The sequence below is a fragment of the Ambystoma mexicanum genome, chromosome 4p, assembly GCF_040938575.1.
Source record: "Ambystoma mexicanum isolate Mex_15411 chromosome 4p, UKY_AmexF1_1, whole genome shotgun sequence".
NCBI classification, from domain to species: Eukaryota; Metazoa; Chordata; class Amphibia; order Caudata; family Ambystomatidae; genus Ambystoma; species Ambystoma mexicanum.
The window spans coordinates 185,197,284-185,221,605 of record NC_090927.1 but is presented as its reverse complement, the minus strand read 5'-3'; the positions used below and the strand labels follow the sequence as shown (position 1 = coordinate 185,221,605).

Genomic DNA, 24,322 nt, shown 5'->3' with positions numbered 1-24,322 from the left:
CTTAGAATAATCCTGGTGGTAGTGTGATAGATAAAGCTACAACCTTTAGGCCATCACCTGCAGAAGAAATAGCATTGGATAGTAGGGGTTACCTATCACTAGTCTTCCCAGATGACTAGCTACGGAGTCGGGAAGACTGGGCTAGCAAGGAATAGACCAGGGACTCCCAATAGTTAGGCCTTCTTGCAGTACATCACTAGCCAAGTTGTGACATTTGATAACAACATCCATGAACTATCTAAGCAAAAGCTTTATTTCTTAAAGCCCTCTGTGACACAGTCAATACCTTGGACTCTTGATGGACAGGGGCCTTCACATTCGAACCGCAGGGAAAGTCTAAAGTAATAATCTGCTTCTTCCACCTGTGAACGAGTTGGCGCATCGGGCCTTATCTGACCCACCCCCACAGATCCATGGCAGTTATTGCACTGGTACTTTCCAGGCTAGACTGTGCCAACAGTCTGCACCTAGGGGGAACAGCCTGTACCTCCCCGATTACTTACTGAACAGCCTACAAAGAGTCCACAATGTGTCAGCCTGATGGCTTATGCGATTCCAACGATACATACACATCACCGAGCCCTCTGATTGCTCCACTGGTTACCGATAAAATGTAGGGCACAATTCAAACCCCATATGCATCTCCCAACATGCCTGTCATGGTAGTGGACCGAAATCCATCATGAGGAAACATATCCACTGCATGCCAAACAGAAGGTACGACGTTGTTACATCACCAGGCTTTTTTTTACGCTGTGTTTTTTCCCGGAAAATGTTCTGCCGAAAAAATTCATCAAAAAATGTCGGGGGTGGGGGGGGGGGTTCAAAAGAATATAAGGGGTGGGGAAAAGGGACGAGATACTAGGGAAGAGGGATATTGAGGGGGAGACAGCTCCAAATATATATATTTTTTAATTCGTTTTTACAGCTGAAAATATTCTGCAAAAAAAGAAATGGCGATCTAAGAGCATAGAATCCAAACAGAGGGTCATGATCTAGTAACGGAGCATAGTAAGAGTGCTGACTTTCAATCGGAAAACCCCAAGATGATTGTCCTTGCTCTCAACCAATCACTGGACTTTTATTCCTAGATGTCTGCACACAGAGGAGACCCATCAGAAAATCCCTGAAAACTGGCACAAATGACACATTAGCACGACCCCCAGAAAGGACACCGGCTCAAACTCCCAGCAACAGGCACTCCAGTCATCAACTAGCTGAAAACAATGAAACTCATTAAAAAAGAAACTCCGAAGGGTCCCTGTGCGTCGTATGTTTTACATCATGGATAAACAACAAGTAAATAACCCCAGTCGAAACCGCGGCAAAGAACGAACCAAAAGAATAAACTTGCAAACCTTGGACAAATCAGAAACTGGAGGCACTATGTTTCCTCTCACCACCAGACCACGCGGCTCAGACAGGGAGTTTGGGTGACTGGACTTAGTCTGGTCGGTCCCCTGCACCCCATTTAAATAAAACCAGAATAGTAAGAACTCTTTATCCTGATAGACAACACTGTCAAAACTTGGTGATACCACCCGAAACTCCTCCTCACCTGTATCCTCAATGGAGCCCTCTGGTGTCTCGGAGACCTTCTTTCTCCTCGATTTCCTTTGCTCCTTACCCTTCTTTTCTTTCTTGTGATGTAGGTAGGGACGAGCTCCCTCGGTGGCCACCTTGACCGGAACGCAATCCGGGTCCAGGGGACCCCCGAGGAGCAAGCCCCTAAATCAGGGAAAAAGCCAGCAGGCAGAAAAAACCCTTGATGGTACTGACAGGCAGTCTTCCTTATGTCTTAGGCAAAACAGGTCTTGACAAGGCAAACAGGAGGAAGTCCTTTCCAATGTTCAATGAAAGTCCTTGGGAAAAATGTCTTTCCTTTACTGGATATTGGTAAGTCTGGGGGCAGTACCAGAACACTGCTAATTGGGCTGCAGTGACCACAGAGGCAGGTAGGGCAATGGATGCCTCCAAGGCAGCTCGAGGGAGTTCTAACTCCAGGCGGAGAAACCAAGAAGAACAATTGGTGCAAGAGCACGTTCCGGTAAGGAGACCGCTGGGAAGTATGATGTGGACAGAAGGCTAACCCCAGAGGTAAGCAATGTAAAATAGAACTCAGGGGAAACAGTACAAAAAAATTGATGACAGAAAGGGCTGCCGACCAAGAAATGCCACAAACGGAAAAGAGCGGTGCCGTCGGTGAAATGACTTAGGTAGGAGAAGACGAAATAGAGGGAAAGGTAAATAGCCTTAACACAGCAGATAAAAAAGAAAGGGTTATAAGTCACGAGTAAACAGGAGAAAGGAATGGACAGAAAACAAGATCAGGAAGAGAGACAGAAAACCGGAAGTAATTTGTTTACCGCAAAGTAAGCAAAGTACGGTGAAAAATACAGAAAGAAGCACCGCAAACAAATACCTGGGACAAAGATTATTACTGTGTGTGCTGGAGGGTAGATAAGTAGATCAGAAAGGAAGGCTTAGTAGACTAAAGATAATCCCGAGTACGTTGTGAACACAGGGACTGGCAGCGTCCGAATCAAGAGACGATAGAACGCGCCGCATCAAGGATCTGACTGACGTAAATACGCTCCGGCGGCCATCTTGGAAAATGCATAGACCGTCAAAACGGAACTGCGATGTCCATGTTAGGTATATTTCCACCTTTGCCAGCATCTTCAGGGCCGATGCATGACAAACACCTCAACAAAGCCGCCACACTAGTTAAACAAACAAAACTAAGTGGGTCATTGTAGGTTTGGCAGTGCAGTAAACATGCTGGTAAAAGTGCCCATAAATCCGGTACTGAAACTTTTACCGCATCGCCAAACCACAAGTTTGCCGGTGCGGGTCACTGATTTACCTTCAACCAAGAGCTGGAGGTAAATCAAGTCCATACCGGCAGACAAGATTCAGTTATTAGCAGCACTGGTATTACCGCAGCCAGTAATACATGCAATCCCCTTTCCGCGGCCTGAACTATTCCGGTAATTCTGAGATATCAGGCAGCGGAAATGGTAGGTCAGGTTGCCAGCATCCCGCTGGAATTACCAGCAAACTCTAAATGATCCCATAACTCTTGTAGGAAACACCTAGGAAGTGAGACATTGCTAACCCAACCCCCACCCTCTCATATCCACTAACTGACTTACCTCTCCTCTCCCACTACAATTACATTCCTCGGAAAGTCAACCGAGGACATTGGTAGATATCTGCCTACAGAATACCAGAATAACAGACGAATTACACTTCTCACATCTCTAGTTCTAACACACCTCCTCCCATGCCAGCGGCTAGCTCCATTTAATAGCGCTGGCAACTATTTGACTGAGCTTGGGCTCTCCCCTCCAGATAAAACACACACCCAAATGCCATCACCACAAGTCACTTACAATCACACCAGCACTCGGGATTCCAGTGCTTCTGGTCTGCACATGTTGACACTTCAGGTTTTGCATCTGCCTCCTCCGCAGTCCCACCAATTATTAACTTGCTTCCCTCTTTTCTTGCAGGGCTACGTGCAAAGAGACCATCAAAATGGCACATGTGCTCTATTCATTATATTGTATTACATTAGCACCCAGGCTAGAGATCCCTAGTGCTAAATCAGGTCCCAAAAGGAAGGTGTATGACGTATGAATGTTGCTCTTTTGGGACTCACTCAACTTGCACTAAGAAATAAAAACAGGCAAAGGTGCCCACCATGAAAAGGTGAAATGGGAGTTCTTGTCTAAAGCGACAGCAGGGGCGTTGCTAGGGGGGACTAAGGGGGCTATAGCCCCTGATCTTTTGGTTGTAGCCCCGGATAGAATCTTAGGAGCTACAGCCAAAAGACTAGCTAGCCGCCAGTCCCAACAGTTCCGACATCAGCTTAGCCCCGGGTCTTTTCCAGACCTAGCAACTCCCCTGAGCGACAGAACCCTCTTTCCCATTTCATGGAGGCATATTGCACAGGAAAGGAGCAGGCTAGAGAGCAGCAGACATAGGGAACTCGTGACAGAGCTGAGGAAGTAACCTGGGGAGGGGTGAAGAGTGAGCCATAGGGAGGGGTCTGGAGCAGCACAGAGGCCTCAGGATCTGGTCTACTACCATAGGTTAATGCCCACATTCCAAGCCATCTGATTGGCTTTGCTGATCCTCCCAGGTGCTGATATGTTGTATATGTGATGAATACCCCCTTCCTGCGTGAACTCTTGGAGAAGCTGGCCATCTCCCAGTTTATCCACCACACTGAATCTGTTGGTTGTCTCCACAACCACAAGTCTGGCTTCAGAGCTGCCAGAGGCACGGAAACTGCACTCCTGAACACCCGTGAAGATTTGCTCTCTGATTCCAATTTTCCTCTGTGTGTTCTCATCCTTCTTGATGTTTCCTCTGCCTTTGATACAGTCAATCATGCCACTCCTTACAAATCGGCTCTGTGATACCCTTGGCATCATGACCTTCTTCCTCTCTGATCGATCTTCCCAGGTCCAACTGGGCCCTTTTCTCTCCACCATCTCACTCTCCACCTGTGGAGTCCCTCTGGGCTCTATCCTCTTGCCTTGGCTTTTCAACATCTACCTGGCCCCACTAGTACATTTGATCTCCGCCTTCTCTCCTAACTTCCGGTGTTATGCGGATGACACGCAGCTCTCCGTCAAGCTTCCATCCTCTGCCTTCTCCTCGTCCTCTCTGAATAGCAATTCAGGCTTGGTGCACTGCTAATGATCTCTGCCTTAATGCCAGTAAGACTGAGATCCTTCTCATTGGGACCCCAGCTCCTTCCTGCACTCTGGCTGCCCTCCGTGGGTCCCCTCCCCTCACTCTCCTGTGATGTAAAAAACCTTGGGGCCATCTTTGACTCCTCTCTCTTCTTCTCTCAACAAGGCCCACTTTCAGCTGCACTTCCTCAGAGGCATTCTCCCTTTCCTCACCTTCCCCCGGGAAACTCAGTGTCTCCAGAGCTCTGGTTCTCTCGGGGCTGGACTACTGCAACAGCCTCTTCCTCAATCTGCCTAACTCCTCCCTTCTCCCCCTTGAACTAATCCAGAATAGGACTGCGAAACTTATCCTTGGCCTCAAGCCCAAGGACCACATCTCACGAGCCCTAAAATCTCTCCACTGGCTCCCGGCTGCTGCGAGGATCAAGTTCAAGACCCTCTGCATCATCCAAATGGCTTTCTGGGGCCTGCGACCCCTCCGCATCCAACTCTCTCTCCCTAAATGCCTTCCTGCTAGAACCCTTCAGTCTTCTAGCTCCAACTCTCTGCAGATCAGATGCTTTTCCAAGCAGAGAGTGGGGGTAGATCTCTCTTCTCCACAGGTGTCTCCCCCCGGAATGGCCTCCCTAACCCTCTCAGACTTGAGTTAGATCTCCTTATGTTCTGGATGCTTCTCAAGACCCTCATTTCTCTTCCTCCCTCCCTCGCCCCCTGCCCTGCTAATATCCCCCTCTCCCTCTTGACTGACTGCCTGGTTTTTTTCAGATGCTTGCATGGCACAAGGCCCTCCTTGACCCTCTACCCCTGCACCTGGTCTCCCCTGAGCCCCTCCACCCAATCTGCACTTGCCCTTAGGTGCTCCCTCCCCCTGCACTAGCCTGGCTGGGCCTGCACACCTTGAGCCCTTCCAGCCCGGTTCCTCACACTTAGCATGTAGACCTTCTTTCCCCTGTACTCTGTGCATCCCCTGGCTCTGTCCACCGGGCCTCCCCTGGCACTCGCTTAACCCATGGGTCCTTTCCATCACTTCAACCACTTACTGTCTGGCACTTCCCCCCTCTGATCTCCCCTGCACTTCTTGTAGCTGCACTAGTAGGACCGTTTTTGTTTTTGCCATCCCTGTTCCTCCCCCCTTGTCTTGTTGAACATTGAAACACATTGGCCCTCATTACGACCCTGGCGGAAATCGCGGTGCAAAATGCACCATGGAGCACGGCGGAAAGCTGCCGATAGCGCCATGGGGGTTGGGGGATTTTCCGCCCCATTCCGACCTTGGCGGGGCGGTAAATCCCCATCCCCCATTTTACCCTTCCCCATTCCCATTTTTGCCCCATAGGGTATAATGGGAGTGGGGAAGGCGTTAATTACGCCACCGTAAATTACGGTGGCGTAATTAACAACAAGGTCCCGTAGCGCCATGGATTTCTACGCCCGGAAAAACCAGGCGGAAAACGCTCCATGGCGCTACGGGAACTCGTAGTAGGGCGGACGGGTCCGCCGCGAATAACGCTGGCGTAAACCCACTCCGCCAGGGTCGTAATGAGGCCCATTGTGTATAGGTGCACTATAAATATCAAATAAATAAATAAATAAAAAGATATACATGGTCAGAGTGGTTGCAATTCTTAAAGGCACACTTTTCTTGCTGATTCTATGAATACACCATTTTTAAATGATATTGACAGAGGAGTCACCTCTTAACATGTATATTCACAAAACCGTATACCACATTGTTAAATGAATGTCAGTGATCTTATGGGTGTTCCCCCATCTGCCTTTGCATATGCTCAATCATTGCAATTTAATGTGGAACACGAGCATATTTTCAAGTGTTTCTCTCATCCTTAACATTTCGCATCTAATTACTAGGCTTATAGGAAACCTCTATGGTCTTAGAACGCATGTAGGGCAAATAGAAAAATGTGTTCTAAAGATAAACCCATGAGTTTCCCATCTGGAAAATATATTTGTCATAATTTCCTTCCCTAAGAGATCAGAGACTCTGCATGCAGATTGTATTTGGAGAAAGAAAAGGAGTGTTGAACAAGATGTTCTTTGGTGAACTGATGTCATTGGAAAGTATGTGCAGGGGTGTCCTGTGAAGTCTACCCTTGCAGCCAATGTGCTGTAGAGTGGCCACCTAGCATTCAAGGCCTCTGGCTCGGTGTATGTGTCTGGGTGGAGTTAGCACCTGATGCCCCCTCATCGCATCTACTATTAGTGAAGCCACTGAGATGATCAGAGAACGTCTAGGAAGAGTACTAATGAAGCCACTGAGATGATCAGTGGAAGTCTAGGAAGAGTATTAGTGAAGCCACTGAGATGATCAGTGGACATCTAAGAGTATTAGTGACGCCACTGAGATGATCAGTTGAAGTCTAGGAAGAGTATTAGTGAAGCCACTGAGATGATCAGAGAATGTCTAGGAAGAGTACTAATGAAGCCACTGAGATGATCAGTGGAAGGATAGGAAGAGCTTTAGTGAAGCCACTGAGATGATCGGAGAACGTCTAGGAAGAGTATTAATGAAGCCACTGAGATGATCAGTGGAAGTCTAGGAAGAGTATTAGTGAAGCCACTGAGATGATCAGTGGAAGTCTAAGAGTATTAGTGACGCCACTGAGATGATCAGTTGAAGTCTAGGAAGAGTATTAGTGAAGCCACTGAGATGATCGGAGACCGTCTAGGAAGAGTATTAATGAAGCCACTGAGATGATCAGTGGAAGTCTAGGAAGAGTATTAGTAAAGCCACTGAGATGATCAGTGGACGTCTAAGAGTATTAGTGACGCCACTGAGATGATCAGTGGAAGTCTAGGAAGAGTATTAGTGAAGCCACTGAGATGATGAGTGGAAGTCTGGGAAGAGTATTAGTGACACCACTGAGATGATCAGTGGACGTCTAGGAAGCGTATTAGTGAAGCCACTGAGATGATCAGTGGAAGTCTAGGAAGAGTACTAGTGAAGCCACTGAGATGATTAGTGGAAGTCTAGGAAGAGTATTAGTGAAGCCACTGAGATGATCAGTGCACGTCTACGAAGAGTACTAGTGAAGCCACTGAGATGATCAGTGCAAGTCTAGGAAGAGTATTAGTGAAGCACTGAGATGATCAGTGGACGTCTAAGAGCATTAGTGACGCCACTGAGATGATCAGTGGAAGTCTAGGAAGAGTATTAGTGAAGCCACTGAGATGATCAGTGGACGTCTAGGAAGAGTATTACTGACACCACTGAGATGATCAGTGAAAGTCTAGGAAGAGTATTAGTGAAGGCACCGAGATGATCAGTGGAAGTCTAGGAAGAGTACTAGTGAAGCCAATGAGATGATCAGTGTACATCTCAGAAGAGTATTAGTGATGCCACTGAGATGATCAGTGGAAGTCTAGGAAGAGTATTAGTGAAGCCACTGAGATGATCAGTGGACGTCTAGGAAGAGTATTAGTGACGCCACTGAGATGATCGGAGGATGTCTAAGAAGAGCATTAGTGAAGCCACTGAGATGATCGGAGGACGTCTAGGAAGAGTACTAGTGAAGCCACTGAGATGATCAGTGGAAGTCTAGGAAGACTATTAGTGAAGCCACTGAGATGATCAGTGGACATCTAAGAGTATTAGTGACGCCACAGAGATGATCAGTTGAAGTCTAGGAAGAGTATTAGTGAAGCCACTGAGATGATCAGTGGATGTCTAGGAAGAGGATTAGTGAAGCCACTGAGATGATCAGTGGACGTCTAGGAAGAGTATTAGTGAAGCCACTGAGATGATCAGAGGAAGTCTAGGAAGAGCATTAGTGAAGCCACTGAGATGATCAGAGGACATCTAGGAAGCGTACTAGTGAAGCCACTGAGATGATCAGTGGACGTCTAGGAAGAGTTCTAGTGAAGCCACTGAGATGATCAGTGGAAGTCTAGGAAGAGTATTAGTGAAGCCACTGAGATGATCAGGGAACGTCCAAGAGTATTAGTGACGCCACTGAGATGATCAATCAAAGTCTAGGAAGAGTATTAGTGATGCCACTAAGATGATCAGTGGACGTCTAGGAAGAGTACTAGTGAAGCCACTTAGATGATCAGTGGAAGTCTAGGAAGAGTATTGGTGAAGCCACTGAGATGATCAGAGGAAGTCTTGCAAGAGTATTAGTGACGCCACTGAGATGATCAGTGGAAGTCTAAGAAGAGTATTAGTGAAGCCTTTGAGATGATCAGTGGAAGTCTAGGAAGAGTATTAGTGACGCCACTGAGATGATCAGTGGAAGTCTAGGAAGAGTACTAGTGAAGCCACTGAGATGATTAGTGGAAGTCTAGGAAGAGTATTAGTGAAGCCACTGAGATGATCAGTGCACGTCTACGAAGAGTACTAGTGAAGCCACTGAGATGATCAGTGGAAGTCTAGGAAGAGTATTAGTGAAGCACTGAGATGATCAGTGGACGTCTAAGAACATTAGTGATGCCACTGAGATGATCAGTGGAAGTCTAGGAAGAGTATTACTGACACCACTGAGATGATCAGTGAAAGTCTAGGAAGAGTATTAGTGAAGGCACCGAGATGATCAGTGGAAGTCTAGGAAGAGTACTAGTGAAGCCAATGAGATGATCAGTGTACATCTCGGAAGAGTATTAGTGATGCCACTGAGATGATCAGTTGAAGTCTAGGAAGAGTATTAGTGAAGCCACTGAGATGATCAGTGGACGTCTAGGAAGAGTATTAGTGACGCCACTGAGATGATCGGAGGACGTCTAGGAAGAGTACTAGTGAAGCCACTGAGATGATCAGTGGAAGTCTAGGAAGACTATTAGTGAAGCCACTGAGATGATCAGTGGACATCTAAGAGTATTAGTGACGCCACAGAGATGATCAGTTGAAGTCTAGGAAGAGTATTAGTGAAGCCACTGAGATGATCAGTGGATGTCTAGGAAGAGGATTAGTGAAGCCACTGAGATGATCAGTGGACATCTAGGAAGAGGATTAGTGAAGCCACTGAGATGATCAGAGGACATCTAGGAAGCGTACTAGTGAAGCCACTGAGATGATCAGTGGACGTCTAGGAAGAGTACTAGTGAAGCCACTGAGATGATCAGTGGAAGTCTAGGAAGAGTATTAGTGAAGCCACTGAGATGATCAGGGGCCGTCTAAGAGTATTAGTGACGCCACTGAGATGATCAATCGAAGTCTAGGAAGAGTATAAGTGAAGCCACTGAGATGATCAGTGGACGTCTAGGAAGAGTGCTAGTGAAGCCACTTAGATGATCAGTGGATGTCTAGGAAGAGGATTAGTGAAGCCACTGAGATGATCAGTGGACGTCTAGGAAGAGTATTAGTGAAGCCACTGAGATGATCAGAGGAAGTCTAGGAAGAGTATTAGTGACGCCACTGAGATGATCAGTGGAAGTCTAGGAAGAGTACTAGTGAAGCCACTGAGATGATTAGTGGAAGTCTAGGAAGAGTATTAGTGAAGCCACTGAGATGATCAGTGCACGTCTACGAAGAGTACTAGTGAAACCACTGAGATGATCAGTGGAAGTCTAGGAAGAGTATTAGTGAAGCACTGAGATGATCAGTGGACGTCTAAGAGCATTAGTGATGCCACTGAGATGATCAGTGGAAGTCTAGGAAGAGTATTAGTGAAGCCACTGAGATGATCAGTGGACGTCTAGGAAGAGTATTAGTGACGCCACTGAGATGATCGGAGGACGTCTAGGAAGAGTACTAGTGAAGCCACTGAGATGATCAGTGGAAGTCTAGGAAGACTATTAGTGAAGCCACTGAGATGATCAGTGGAAATCTAAGAGTATTAGTGACGCCACAGAGATGATCAGTTGAAGTCTAGGAAGAGTATTAGTGAAGCCACTGAGATGATCGGAGAACGTCTAGGAAGAGTATTAATGAAGCCACTGAGATGATCAGTGGACGTCTAGAAAGAGTATTAGTGAAGCCACTGAGATGATCAGAGGAAGTCTAGGAAGAGCATTAGTGAAGCCACTGAGATGATCAGAGGACATCTAGGAAGCGTACTAGTGAAGCCACTGAGATGATCAGTGGACGTCTAGGAAGAGTACTAGTGAAGCCACTGAGATGATCAGTGGAAGTCTAGGAAGAGTATTAGTGAAGCCACTGAGATGATCAGGGGACGTCTAAGAGTATTAGTGACGCCACTGAGATGATCAATCGAAGTCTAGGAAGAGTATTAGTGAAGCCACTGAGATGATCAGTGGACGTCTAGGAAGAGTACTAGTGAAGCCACTTAGATGATCAGTGGAAGTCTAGGAAGAGCATTAGTGAAGCCATTGAGATGATCAGTGGAAGTCTAGGTAGAGTATTAGTGAAGCCACTGAGATGATCAGAGGAAGTCTGGGAAGATCATTAGGGAAGTCCCTGTGACAATTAGTAAACCCAGGGTGAGTACTACTGATGCTATGTGGGAAATATGCTTTATTGTGTTAGCAGGCCAGAGAACCCACATCGAATGGGCATAACTGACGTGTGGTATAATCTAATGTTGGAAATCATTAAGAGAAACATGTAGCGTTGCTAGAAATATGCAGACAAGGTCATAAGCAGCCATGAGCCATGTCTGGGCAATCTAAGCCTTGCGTGCATAATATCGACCCTTTGACATTCTCGTCTGCTGCTCAAGCATTCCTAATTGGCAGTGGCATTCATGTAGCAGCATGATTGGAGCACCTCTCTTGCCCTCATACATGAAACCCAACACTCTCTGCCCACTTAGGACATACTGCAACCAAACACCTCCACCCATGCACCTACTCATATGAACTGGATCAGGGGGCCTGCAACCCAGTGCTCTCCTGGTGTCATGGACTTCGACTCCCAAGAGCCGTCACCATTGATTATTCGGGTAGGGCTGATGGGAATAGTAGTCCAAAACATCTAGGCACCCAAAGGCTGCAGAGCGATGCCTGTATACCCTGGCAATATTGGTTGCACCAAACCAGCACCTGAATCCCTGCTTCTAAACATGACTGAAAAAGACACAAGGCAGAAACATAACTGCACCCCATGCCTGGCCCTCGCGCACTTTGCTCTTCTAACTATCCCCACTTCATTCAATGTCAGAGCCACCTGCGCGGCTGGAGTCCATGAAAGAGGCAGCAGCCTGGAGTACAACACCTGAGAACATAGCACGATACCGCCCGTCCACCGGCTCCTGCATACCAGACTGGCCTGCACCGGTGCCTGGCCCGCTTCTGCACCACGATCTGAGCGCATGGCTGGCCCTCAGCACAACACCTGACACCGCGCACCCTCCCACCCATGCACTCAGAGCACGGTCTGCCGGAACATGTGATCATGCTCTGACACGCCCACTACCCGCGGGTCATGCAGATGTGCAATATGCAAATGAAGCTAACAGTGACCCCAGAGGGAAACGCCTGTCAAGCGCCTAGATTGCCTAGTAGCAGTGAAGCAGAAAGTGATTCAGTAGCAGCCTCGCTGTGGATTTCATAGCGCCAAAATTCTATCTCAGTGAGCTATGTATGAGTTAGATTGCCCAGGAAGGGCTGGGGTTGTTCGGGGTACACAACAGGTGATCTAGGTTCAGTCACCCTGCCTTATCCATGACGCGGATAAGCAAGTCTCATACTGTGTTCATGCATAAAGGGGGCTTGAAGAAGGAGCTATACTTATAGTGGTACAACTTGTATAAGGCGCTTAATACTACGGACTGGTTTGGGGTTGGGATTCGAACCCGTGCTGGTTACATTGTCGTGATTGCCAGACAAACGCGTTGCCCCTGAGCTATCCCCACTCACCCCTAACGAGCCTTTGGAAAGACCAGACCCATATTATTATTTCGGGTGACAGGGTTCGTCCCCTCCTGTTTCCTCTGATTGCGTGCGGCTTGGGCCGGGAGAGCCCTGCCTGCCGCCAAGTGCCGCGGCGGTGTGAAGAGCGCGCCTCTGCTGAGGCGTGAAGGGGGACCTTGGGCATTCACGGGGGGCGGAATACATACACGAAAAGAGGCAGAGTAGGAGGGGCCGGAATCCGGATTTAAATACCCCCGCCTCCCACTCCCACAGGAACCGCTGGTCTCCGACACAGCTGAATGAACCCCTCCTGTTCTTCATTCACCCCTCCCCTCACCCTCCCTCCCTCCCTACTCTGGTGAATGAACGGAGGACGTGAAGGAGGCAGTGCCGGGCGGAGACATCTGCAGGGCAGGCACTGGTGGCGGCAAGCGGCGGCTGGAGCAGCGCGGTCAGGATGTACGGTAAGGCACGCTCCCAGCCCTGGGCCTGATAGCGCTGCAGAGCTGCAGTGCCGCCTCGAGGGGAGGGAGGGAGCATGGCCAGCCGGCTGCGTAGAAGACCGCACTGCCGAGCGGGCATGCCCAGGAGGGCTATGCTTTCTCCGCGCCCGCCAAGGCAGGCAGGCTGGCACCAAGTGCTACGCTGCTGTGTTGCATGCTGTGGGGCGGCTGCCTGCCTGCCAGCCAGAATTCCACACCCTTCTCGATGACTCACGCAGCATCTCAGGCCCCGGGGTACCCACAGACTGGCTGCGCTCGCATGGAGCGGGGGGCTGCTGCAAACTGCCGGATTTGGGAGGCGACAGCAGCAGGCTCTCGTGGCTTGAAAGCAGGTGCAGGTTCAAGTTGGGCATGGCATGGCGTGTGTGTGTGTGTGTGCGTGTAGCTGAACAGAAAATGTGGTGCAGTCACAGTGAAGTTGCTGGCTGTATGGGATTGGTAGCTCCACACGACTAACTAAATGGCTGTCCGGCAGAACACAAGGCGCCAGTTTTATTTTTGATGTAAGAGGACGTGCGCTGGTGCTGCCCGCCCTGTTTCTAGGCAGCGCATGCGATGCAGGCAGATTGTGTGATACGCCATCATCACACAATGCTGGTACAGTGGGAGGCGCCGGGATTGGAACCCCAGTCTAAAGGCTCAATTGCTGCCAGATTAACCACCAACCTGTTTCTTCTCTCTCTCGCTCTCTGTCTCTCTCTCTCCCTCTGTCTTTCTCTCTCTCGCTGCAAAATGCGAGGCTCCTCACTTCAGCAAACTGTGTAATATTGAGGAAGTTATAGAGCCGCATGTAAAGCTCTGAACTGGCATGGCTGAGGTTTCATAGCGCTATGCGCCAATTGAAAGTGCATTCCTGCACCTAAGTGCTGTTTCACTTATTTTACTAGCCGAAATCGAGAGCGCTTATCAAAGAACCAGCTCTCATTAGTGGCCCCCAAATGTCCTGGAGGGGTGTGTTGGGGTCAGATCCTGGAAGGACATGTTCTGGGGGCTCTTCCGGAAAGGTCATAGCGGTGTTAGGGCATGTATGCAGATGCATTGGCTGTGCAGAGCGTGAACTGTAGAGGCGGGGGGCAGTATAGCGCCAGGAAGTCGATACATTGCTGCATAATCACTAGTGAGCTGTAAAGGGGCAGAGGCTGCGGCGCTGCTGATCTCGGCCTATGCTGCCTACACATCCAATCCATGAATGCTGATGGATCATTCACCTTTTCCGGGGATCTAAATGGCAGCGAGTTGGGACCCAATTGCCTCCTGTTTGTAGCCTAGTAGCGCCTGGTTAGCTTGACGCCGACAGCTACCACCAGGCGCTAATGTTGACCACACGAGCCAACTGCCTCCAGTCACACAAGACCAAAGAAGACGTTTGGAAGTCTTTTTACAGTCTGGTTTCAAGATAATGTGTGTTTTTCAGCCCTTCTTTCTCCATTCGCGGGGGCTACCCTCCCAACGTTCTCATCACCCCCGCTCTCCTTAGTAAGGCACCCCCGGAACACATGAAAGCATCATGTGTCATGTGTAATGGTCAACAGTCATATTTTGGGTCTCATGTGGGAGGGCAGATTTGAGGTGCGCCGTGGCCTGGCGCCTCGTTCCCCAGAGGTAGCTCCTGCTCGCTGGGTGATGCCTGATGCCCAGAGGCAGCTTTTAGCCCCCCTAACCCCCCGCCCCGCTCATCCGATCTTTTCTCTGATTGGTGTATTGAATTCTATGGTGGCAAACGCACACTAACCCTTTACAAGTAATGAGAAACCCGCCCAGTATGTCGCCTGTCACCCCAGCTTTTACGGTGGGCTAGTGGACTTCTGGGCACACACAGGTGAGTCTGATTATATTGTCCATATGGCACACATGTGCACTCCCATGGTCTTGTGAACAGAGGACAGGAGGGCGCTACTGCTATTCGCGATGCAAGTCAATTGCCCCAGGCCAATTTTTTGCTTTGGGGTGCGATTGGAGATAGGGAGCTGGGGGCTGTGATCCAACCAATGGGGCGAGGCAGTTGGCACAAGTTCTGCGGGTGCTCCATCTCCCGGGCTTTCAGGGGGAGAAGAGAACACGTGAAGTCATGGCGAATAACCTGCAGCATAACATGTTACCCGCATTAACATCCCACTGACGCCTCCCGGGGGCATGGAGGCATTGCTAAACACGCCCAAGGATTTCCAGGCTGCTTTGAATATATGAGATCTCAGCTCAGCAACCGTCGCCCAACCTGCTGAGCTACCTGTGCAGCTTTCTACGTCAGGACTGGTCACGCCACTTTAAAGCGATTTAGCATGGGATGTGGATCCTAGGACTGTACATAATCACTCAATTGCCAACAGTGCATTTCATGCACGTGATTTAAAGGCCCGTCGTGTGCAGCAGCACGGGCACTGCACACAGTCACACTTCGGATGCACAGTCAGAAAAACGAAAATCTAAACACATCTCTATGGGGGCAAAGTGAGGGTCCTGTCCTCGTTGCTATAGAACTAAGTGGTGAGGTATCCCCTTTGCCCGCCTGTACCCTGCGCCTATGCTGGCCCTGCGTGGCTTTCTCAACATACACACAGGAGCATCACCTTAGTGTTGCATGTTTGTTGGATGGCAGAGAAGGCATCACTGAAGGGTAACTTGCAAGTGTGTCCTAGTGTGTGCAAAGGGTGTCCTAGAGCAAGAGTGCAAGTTACGAAGGCTGGGCTGTAACTTTCACTGACGACCTGTTGCTAGTTAACGGGGTGGGGGGGGGGACTGGTGATGGGAGGGGCCACTTAAAAAAAACTATAGGCGAGGCTATCTTGAAGGCTCCACCCTCTCTGTTCTACCCCCAAGCGTCGTCTTGTGTGGGAAGTATCAAATGGTACATTTTAAAGCGCAATATGCCAGCAAGAATGAAAAGGTGGGTGGATTTAAAGACAGCATGCACATATAGTCGCTTTGAGAATGTGTATATGCCATGGACAGCACTTAAAATAATCTTGAGCAAAAAAGTAGCTTGTACACCATAACACGTGCACATACAAGGTCATGCCACAGTAATCCATGACTGTACTGGCTGCACCAAAATACCGGTGTAGCCATGCAATGACCGATGCCATGCCTACTTTTTCATAGAAGCCCATTAAAACATTTTAAAAAGTTACGAAATATATAAAGTTATGCTACAGTTATAAGAGACTAGACCGACTGTACCAAAGCGCTATTCTAGCCACATGACCCATTTGCCGAAGAAAAGAAAGTGCACACATCAGCCCCCAACCCTCGGATGTCAAAGTACACATAATGAGGTTATTTGTTGGCTCGCACCTGTGGGGAGGGGGCTGGCGTGAGCATTTCATTTTGCTGAGGCAGAGGGGCGATGGGTGTCTTGAAAGTAGCAGCTTTAAAATTTCACTGTGTTTGTGCAAGTCCATTTTCCTGATTCTGCACAAACACAGTAGACCTTGAATGCTGCCAGTTTCTGGAAAGGCTTCCCTCCTCACATCCCTGCCAGTAGCAAGTGTGCACATCAGCCTCTTCCAGGGGTGCATCTAGATTAACATGTTGTGGGTGGGGGGACTAACCCTTCAAATTTTGGGGTAGGTGATGACTTCAGAGAATGTGGGGGAGTGGCAAACGTACTTGTTAGGGGGCATCCAACTTCATTACACATTCCAATGAGACTATTCTGGTGAAGCTTCAGTGCTAAAAGCAGAACACTCTGCCCTTTCCCTCTGAAAGCACCCACTTACGGTCTGCTGTGAGAATGAGTGGTCTCCTGTCCCGTCCCTACCCTTGCAATCACTCCTGTGGCATGTGAGTGCTAACACCACATCACCATTTCAATTGCCTACAAATGTATGCATATGCATGCAGGCGCTGACAGTGAAATGCTGTATGTTAGTAATTGCAGGGCCTTTGTTAACAGTGAAGCCCAGGCGCCTTTCATGTCTGTGGCCTGTTCTGTCCAGCCACGGCTCTGTAGGTCAGCTAGGTCGAATCAAAATAGCCCAACATTTCGGGAGTCCCGTGGGGGGGAGGGGGCTAGAGTCCGACCAGCTCAATGGTGCTGTGCCACTGGTTCAGGCTCTCTCTACTGTTTGATGCTATAGGTTAGAATATGACTAGCTATCGGCTGATAGTGCAATGCACTGCCCTGCAATGGTTAACACTGTGTTGTGTTATGTTGTAATGTGCTATGCTATGCTGCTCCATGTTATGCTATTTCACACTAGTTCATACTCTGAGACCCTCTGGGTAGGCCCAGCTGATATGGGTTGTTTGACCTAAAAAACTTGACCTACTGCCGATTTGACCACCTCAACCTGTTCCATTGGCATTAGGTCAACTATGCCAGTACTGGTCCAGCACTGTATAAAAATTGAAATAGTAATAATGCTATGTAAGGTTATCTCATACCATATTATGCTATGTTATGATGTACTATGCCAGGCTATTATATGCCATGCTATAGCATGATATATTATTCTACACAAGGTGCTCTTATTTTTCGTTATGCTGTGCTATACTATGCAATGCTTCCCTTTACTGCTACTCTGTCATACTAAGCGATGCTGTAGCATGCTCTTTCATGCTCTGCTCTACTAGCCTATTGTATGATAGGCTTTGCTCTGGTATATGGTTGCTATACTACGCAATGCTATGTTATGCTGTGATATGTTACACTGTTCCTTGCTATGCCATGCTACATCATGCTAAGCTATGCTATTTCTAGCAATGGCATGGCATGCAATGCTAAGCTATGTATTATTATGCCATAGTGTGTTTTGTTGTTATTCTAAACAGCAGCACACTCAGTTTCGCTATGTTACTGTACGCTACATTGTGTTATGCTATTCGTGCGTCTGAATACCACTTGTGTAGTCCGGGTACCGCTGGCCTGAACGCGCTCATAAGCTTCCAATGCTTCGCGCCTTGAAAAACTTGTGTATAGGCGCGTTATAAATGCTATCATATCATATCACGCAGTCCATATTACTTCATCTGTGGATAGCAACCCCCCGCCCAGCCCCCACGCCACCTGACCAGCCCCACTGGTGCACACTGCGTCATCTTTTGTTTACTATGCAAGTGGTATGAAACGGGGGACCTACCTGACACGTTTTGAAGCTCTGCGACTTCCCAATAATGCAATACAGCAACGCCCCTGCGTATACGGCCACAAGACATTGGCTGCATTGGCAGATGTGTGGCGGAACCGTCTGCACACGTTGTGCTCGTGTACACAAATGCAGACGCATACTAAGTTTGCTTTAGATGTGCATGGGTTTACTGTGTCTTTATGTCATTGGTGCATTGCATAATTTGAACAGTTCAACCTGTACCTCATTATGTGTTCGTATTGTACTTCACAATAACTCAAATGTGTGCCCAAATGTGACAGCTCCCAGTTACCCGAGACACATAGCACGCCAGATACCCCAGCAATCAAGCTGGCCCCCAATGCACACATTATCACATTGAGTTTAAGCCCTGGGGGAGCACCCAACAGTGTGAAGCATGTGAAACACGCGACGGCTGGTCATTATTACCAGCATAGAACTGAAATAAACGAGTTATTCTGAAATTAAAGAACAGCTAAAGGTTAGTGCTAAAATAAAAATATCCACGAGGTGGACTCGTAATGAGCGTGTGCGCATTGGAGAGTACTTGCTGTTGTAGCAGTTTGTACCCGTGAACACCCCCCTGTCCCCCAGAGCCCCACCCCGCCTGCCCCCGATCCCAGCAGCCCCATGCCCGAGTCACCGATGGCTGCTGAGGGTGAGCGTGGCCTGGGAGCTGACCGGGTGCTGAAAGACTCCAGGCCGCGGGAGTCACTCGCAGGTCGCTGTCCAAGTGCTGAACTTGCTGCAGGGGACTCTGGCCGCCTAATTGCGGCTGCAGATAAATAACCCGTATATTGTCTATGCATCCCATGACGTAATTATTCAATTCTCCAGAAGGCGATACTTAAAAACCACCACACTCTGATACTCCTATGTAATGCATCATGCATTCGGATGAGCGTGCTTGTCTCCGGCCACCGTATTATTCTAATGCAAGGCTCTGCAAGGGGCGAATGCATCGCACCCCGCACTGCAGGAACTGGCGGGCAAAGCTGGGCAAGAGGCCCCGCGATGCTCCTCGTGTGTAGCAGCGAGCGAGGCCATTGCACACATTAATGAGGGTAACATGGGGCTGCCGGCTCGGAACACGGGAATCAGAACGACAGCAAAGAAATGCCCAGGCGGTCGCAGATGAAAGAAAACGCGCACGCCACATCACTATTTAAATATATCAATGCAGGAGCGGTTATAGGAAAGGACCCAGAGCATCCCCCGTGATCCTTGGCAAAACCCGATACCGACGCTCCGAATCTGGGACCGAGGTGGCTTTGATTTGCTGGACAGTAACCCTCGAAAGCCAACCATATACCTGGAACACCTGAGGCCGGACTGCCGGGAGTGGGGACGGTATGAGGCACGTCCTCCTCTTACGCAATAACCACACCCCCTGCCCCACTGGTGCTGCCAACAGGTTCGCGGATCCCGTATACTCACAGCTTCATCTGCTAATGACTACGGTAGAACGGAACGCAACATGTTTTTTCATTTCTAAAATGATGTGTAAATTCTTTCACCCACGTAAAGGACATTTCCTGACTTAAATTATACCAATGCAGCGGAAAGTACGACCCGCACACGGCATGCCAGTTGTAAAAGCTGTCTCTTGCTGACGGGAGAGCAGTGCAAAAGCTGGGAACGAGGGGGTCTCTCTGGCAGGTTGACGAAAAGAAGTCTCACTACTTTCTCAAGCTGACGATCACAAGTGCAGGCGAAGACAGCGCCGAGGAGCGAAGTGACCTTTGCTTGAACGCCAGAGCTCAGAGCTGATCTGCTTCCACTCTGTGTAGCGCCCTGATGCCTCCGGCCTTGGTTTCGCGCTTTCTAAATCCATAAATAAATAAATAAATCCCACGCTCACTAAGATCAGTGTGGGGGTTCAGTCCCACTCCCCCCCACTGACCACCCCTAGTGCTCATCCTCCATCAACGTAATCGTATTGGGGCCCTTGCTCTGTTTTGGAACTGTGCCGTATTAATGGCACTCTGTAATGGCAAACTCGGCTCTAATTTCAGATTATATTCAAGAAAATAAAAATTCTTTCAGCTTTTCTGAATCTAGTTCTGATCTTTGCGGTGGATTTCTTATTTTTAAGTGTAACCATGACTAGTGTTCTCAAGCCCACCTGCACCAGCAACTCATTTGATAACACTACTTGGCTCTATAGCTAGACAGCCTCTTCCCTTCAAGCATTGTTTGTTGCTAGGAGATACCAACACCTGGCTGGACTGTGTTGATGATCCAGAAACCGTGGAAGTTGATCAAACGAACCGTCTCATGTGACGGCAGATTGCCTTTTTAGATCTCTCTCGGTCATATATGAATCTACGAACAAGGTTGTATGGACCAATGCTTTTATCAAAACGTTTGAAATCAATTCTTATGTTCCCATAAGTAGAAACAAAGCAGCCCCTCGAGTTGGAGATAGCACGAGTCTGAACAAATTGCTGTGCTCTCAGTCCATGAACAGTTAACCTGACTCCCCGAGGGTGGATGACAGCTTACTCCCTAATGCCTTTTTGAATAGTATTCAAGAGTCTTTTTTAAACCTCTTTGATACAATAGCTCCTTTTGAGAAAGACAAAGCCAAAAACGTCTTGTTTCCTTGGACTCTTCCTTCCCTCACCCTGAGAGTTTAAATGTTCCTGTTCCAAGGCAGTAAGGAGATGGCGGCCATCAAGATGGCTGCCACTAAACTATCCAGAGTCCTATAAAGTAGTGCTTTTTAATGACAAAATATATTTTCTGTCTTTAAAACTTGAATAAGCCATCAGTAAGCCTTGTGAATTATTTCAAATTGTTTAATCTTTTTTCAGTCCATCTTGTGGACAGTGGTCACTTCTCATCCTCTTAAACGTACTGATGCCTGAAATTCATTTTTCTTTCAGAAAATTGCTCTGGTGTTAAAACATATCTCTTGAGAGTGTCTTGTCAGACACACTCATATTGCCCTCTCCTCTTATTTCACTTTTGATCCTGTGTCTGCGGAAAAATGTTTTGCTGCTGGTTAAAGCTCAACGGCCTACTCACGGGTAGTATAGCTCAATGGCAACGTGCGTCTTAGATGCAAGATGACGCAGAGCAACACAGGTGCGAATCCCGGGTCCGCGCTTAGAAACCTCTTCGTATTGAGCGCATTGGACCCATTAGTCGGCTTGGTAGCCAGCCATTTTTCAGAGTCGGTACCCATTTAGTTGGCGGAGCTCATAAGTGAATCTTTGATGGAAGGAGCCGTTCCTAATGTGCTGAAAGAGTCCATAATGACCCCTTTGTTGAAAAAATCCTCTCTGGACCCATCTGTCTTTGCTAATTCTCATCCTATTGCTGGTCTTCCAGGATATCTAAAATATCGGAACAAGTAGTTACAAGACAATTTCAATCAGTTGTCAAAACAAACGGCCTACTGGGTGTTTACCAATCAGGCCTTCACCCAAGACATGGCACTGAGACTACCGTAGATTCAGTATGGGACAATATTCTATCAAAACCTGAAGCTGGTCATTTTAAATGGTTGGTTATGCGTGACCTCTCCACCGCTTTTGATACGGTTGATCATGACATTTTACTTTCCAGATTATGTCATAACATTGGGGTATTAGACTCACCCTTTCAATCCTTATTAATGAACCTGACACAGAAAGTTCGCTTTGATACCTTTCTCTCATCTTCTAGACCCATTAATTGTGGAGTCCCTCAAGGCTCTCCCCTCTCACCATTACTACTGAATGTGTACATTCGCCGCCTTTTACCCCCTTGATGAACTTTAAACTGTTTTAACATTCCTACGCCATTGAGACACAGGTGTATTTTAAAATTAATAATCAAACAGAATACTTTCTGTTCCTTAAAATGTACATGGATGAAATAGAAATATTAATGCTCTTTAATGGCCTGCAACTACATTCTTACAAAATTGACTTAATCTTGTTTGGATCCAAACATAAAATTAGGAACTCGGACCTACTTCCTGCTCATCCTCCTTTGTTTGGCCTCCCCATGCCTTATGCTAGCAGAGTAAAAACCCTAGGGATTGTTTTGCAAGCAGACTTGGGTCTCGCAGCATAGGTTGGAGAAGTTATCAAGTCTGCCTATTGCAAACTCAGCTTGTGTGCCGGTTTCTACCTTTTCTTCTCAAAGGTGGTCGTCCATCCTATATTTGTTGTTTGACTCATCAAATCTAAATTGCACAGTGCCAAATCCCTGTGCTGGGTCTGCCAAAATATCAGATGGGCCAATTACAGGGGGCTCAGAATTTAGTTTTGAAGCAGATGCAATTTGAGTCCACAACCCCCTTCAGACACTCCTTAAAGTGGTTCCCAGGACATGTCTTTATTACTTTTAAAGTTCTGTGTCTGGTTTTTAAATGTCTTTAGCCTGACATACCTGGAATTTAAGATCATCCATTACAAACCTGTCAGGTCCCTCCTTTTCCTCCTGGTGATCCAGAGAACTCATTTTAAATATAGGGGTGGTTGGGGGGGCGCTGTTGCGCTTGACGAAGATGGCCGCCGAAGTGTGAGCTCCGCGCTGGGAGGAGACATCCTAATTAATATCTACACTGGAGCACAGTGCACCGCCGTCGGGACAGCAAAATAACACAGCTGCTGTCCCTGCCTAGCCACTAGCCACCACCTTAGTCTGGAGACTTGATTCGCACCCGTGGCAGAGCTTTTGTCAGCTCTAGTTGACCGGGTGCTCGGCACTACCCTGATCAGCGCTTCGCCTCCGGAGCTAACGGCCGCCGAAGCCAGGGACTCGTGGCCTGCTGTGGGGGAGGGGCTCTGTGCCCGCTCACTTGTACACTGGTAGCGTGGGAGGGTTGCGTGGCCTGGTGGGGTGCATCTCCCCAGGCGGATCTCCGACCCCATAGCAGCATCTTCTCCTCGTCATCGGATCCAGCGGCACTCCAAGGTGCAGTGTGTGCTGCCTCTGTGCTCATTGAGTGAGCCTGCTCTGCTTCTCCCAGGGATGCAGGGTGTTGGTGGGAGGCGCCCGCTGCAGGCCTCCAGGTACCTACTGGCGTGGGGCTCCACCGGTGGCTCTGAACGGATGGGATCCGGAGCCTTCTGCAACGACGGTGAGTCCCTGGGGCTGCGGGGCTGTGACCTTTCCATCCACGGCTGCACGTTACATCTATCCTGGAACCGGTCCCCCTTCCCACCCCCCGGGGATGCCGTGAACTCTGCTGCTGCGTGTCCCCCCCTCGGGGGTGCCGCCACCTGGTGGGTGCTGGGCCTCCCACCGACTCCACCGCGGGCTCCATCCCGAACATAGATGCACAGGACATTAGGCCCCATGAGCCAATCTGATTACCGGCCCGGGCCATAAGAGGCAGAACAGCACCGCAATCAACACCCCTCTGCCTTAGTGGTGGGGCATCTCAATTCTGATTCCATGCTGAGACCCCCCCCCCCCAAGTATCCATAAAGCTGTATCCCCCTATTCCAGGGCAAACTACTACAGCATTGAAACAGCTCCATTCCACCGTATTATCCCTGTTTAAGGAGATTCTGACAGGGATTGCTGACATGTATCTCTGGATCCCTGGGCCCCCTCACCCTTATCCAAAGACTGCGTTCCCACCTTGCATTTCATGACAGAGTTTCCACCTGTGTAAAGTGGGGCTCATTGGCTGACCAAGGCAAGCAGGCTTGAACTGGGTGATTTATCTACTCCTCCTGCAACCCAGGAACGGCCTCTTATATTTCCAATCTACGCAAACCGCGGGCACCCGCCCGACAACAACTCGGGGGACTTCAACTGAACTGTACCCAACCTCCTAAACCTCACCACGCAGCGGCTTCCCTCCACTCTAGATACCTGCCGCCACAGTTTGCAATAGTGATAGCCCACCAAGCTTTAACAGCAAAACCTAGACTTGACGCCCCCTCACGCCCCATCATAGCTAGGATCCTAAACTTTTGCGATTGAGACACCCTTCTCAGGGCAGCCAGAGCCAAGGGGGAGCTGTTCCGGGGGTCCTCATTCCCTGACTTCTCTGTAGCCGTTCAACAGGAACGCAAAACCTTCCTGGCAGTCAAGAGGAGACTACGCAAACTGGAGGTCAAATATTCCATGCTGTATCCCACTAAGGTAAGGATTGAACACTCTAACTAGGTCTTTTTTTTTTACAATCCCGCAAGAGGCATCCAAATTCATGAACGATCACTTCCCCGGTTGACTGGTCTTGACGACATCGCGTTGTTACCGTTTGTTACACTGTTATCCACTTATTGGGTTGGACGTTCCCCCGGCTCATACG

General features: G+C 48.7%; 1 protein-coding gene across 4 annotated transcripts in view; it reads left to right on the top strand.

Annotated features, from left to right (window-relative positions):
* The first annotated feature begins 12,724 nt into the window (after nt 1-12,724).
* Nucleotides 12,725-24,322, top strand: part of EFR3B (EFR3 homolog B) — a 1,154,471-nt gene continuing 1,142,873 nt past the window's right edge. For 2 of the 4 annotated variants that reach the window (XM_069605670.1, XM_069605672.1), the window contains exon 1: nt 12,725-12,934. In XM_069605670.1, the coding sequence (XP_069461771.1) occupies nt 12,928-12,934 (7 nt within the window). In that variant the 5' untranslated portion in view covers nt 12,725-12,927. Of the gene's footprint in view, nt 12,935-13,014; nt 13,306-24,322 lie in introns of those variants that run through there. The other 2 variants (XM_069605667.1, XM_069605666.1) reach the window with 2 other exon arrangements.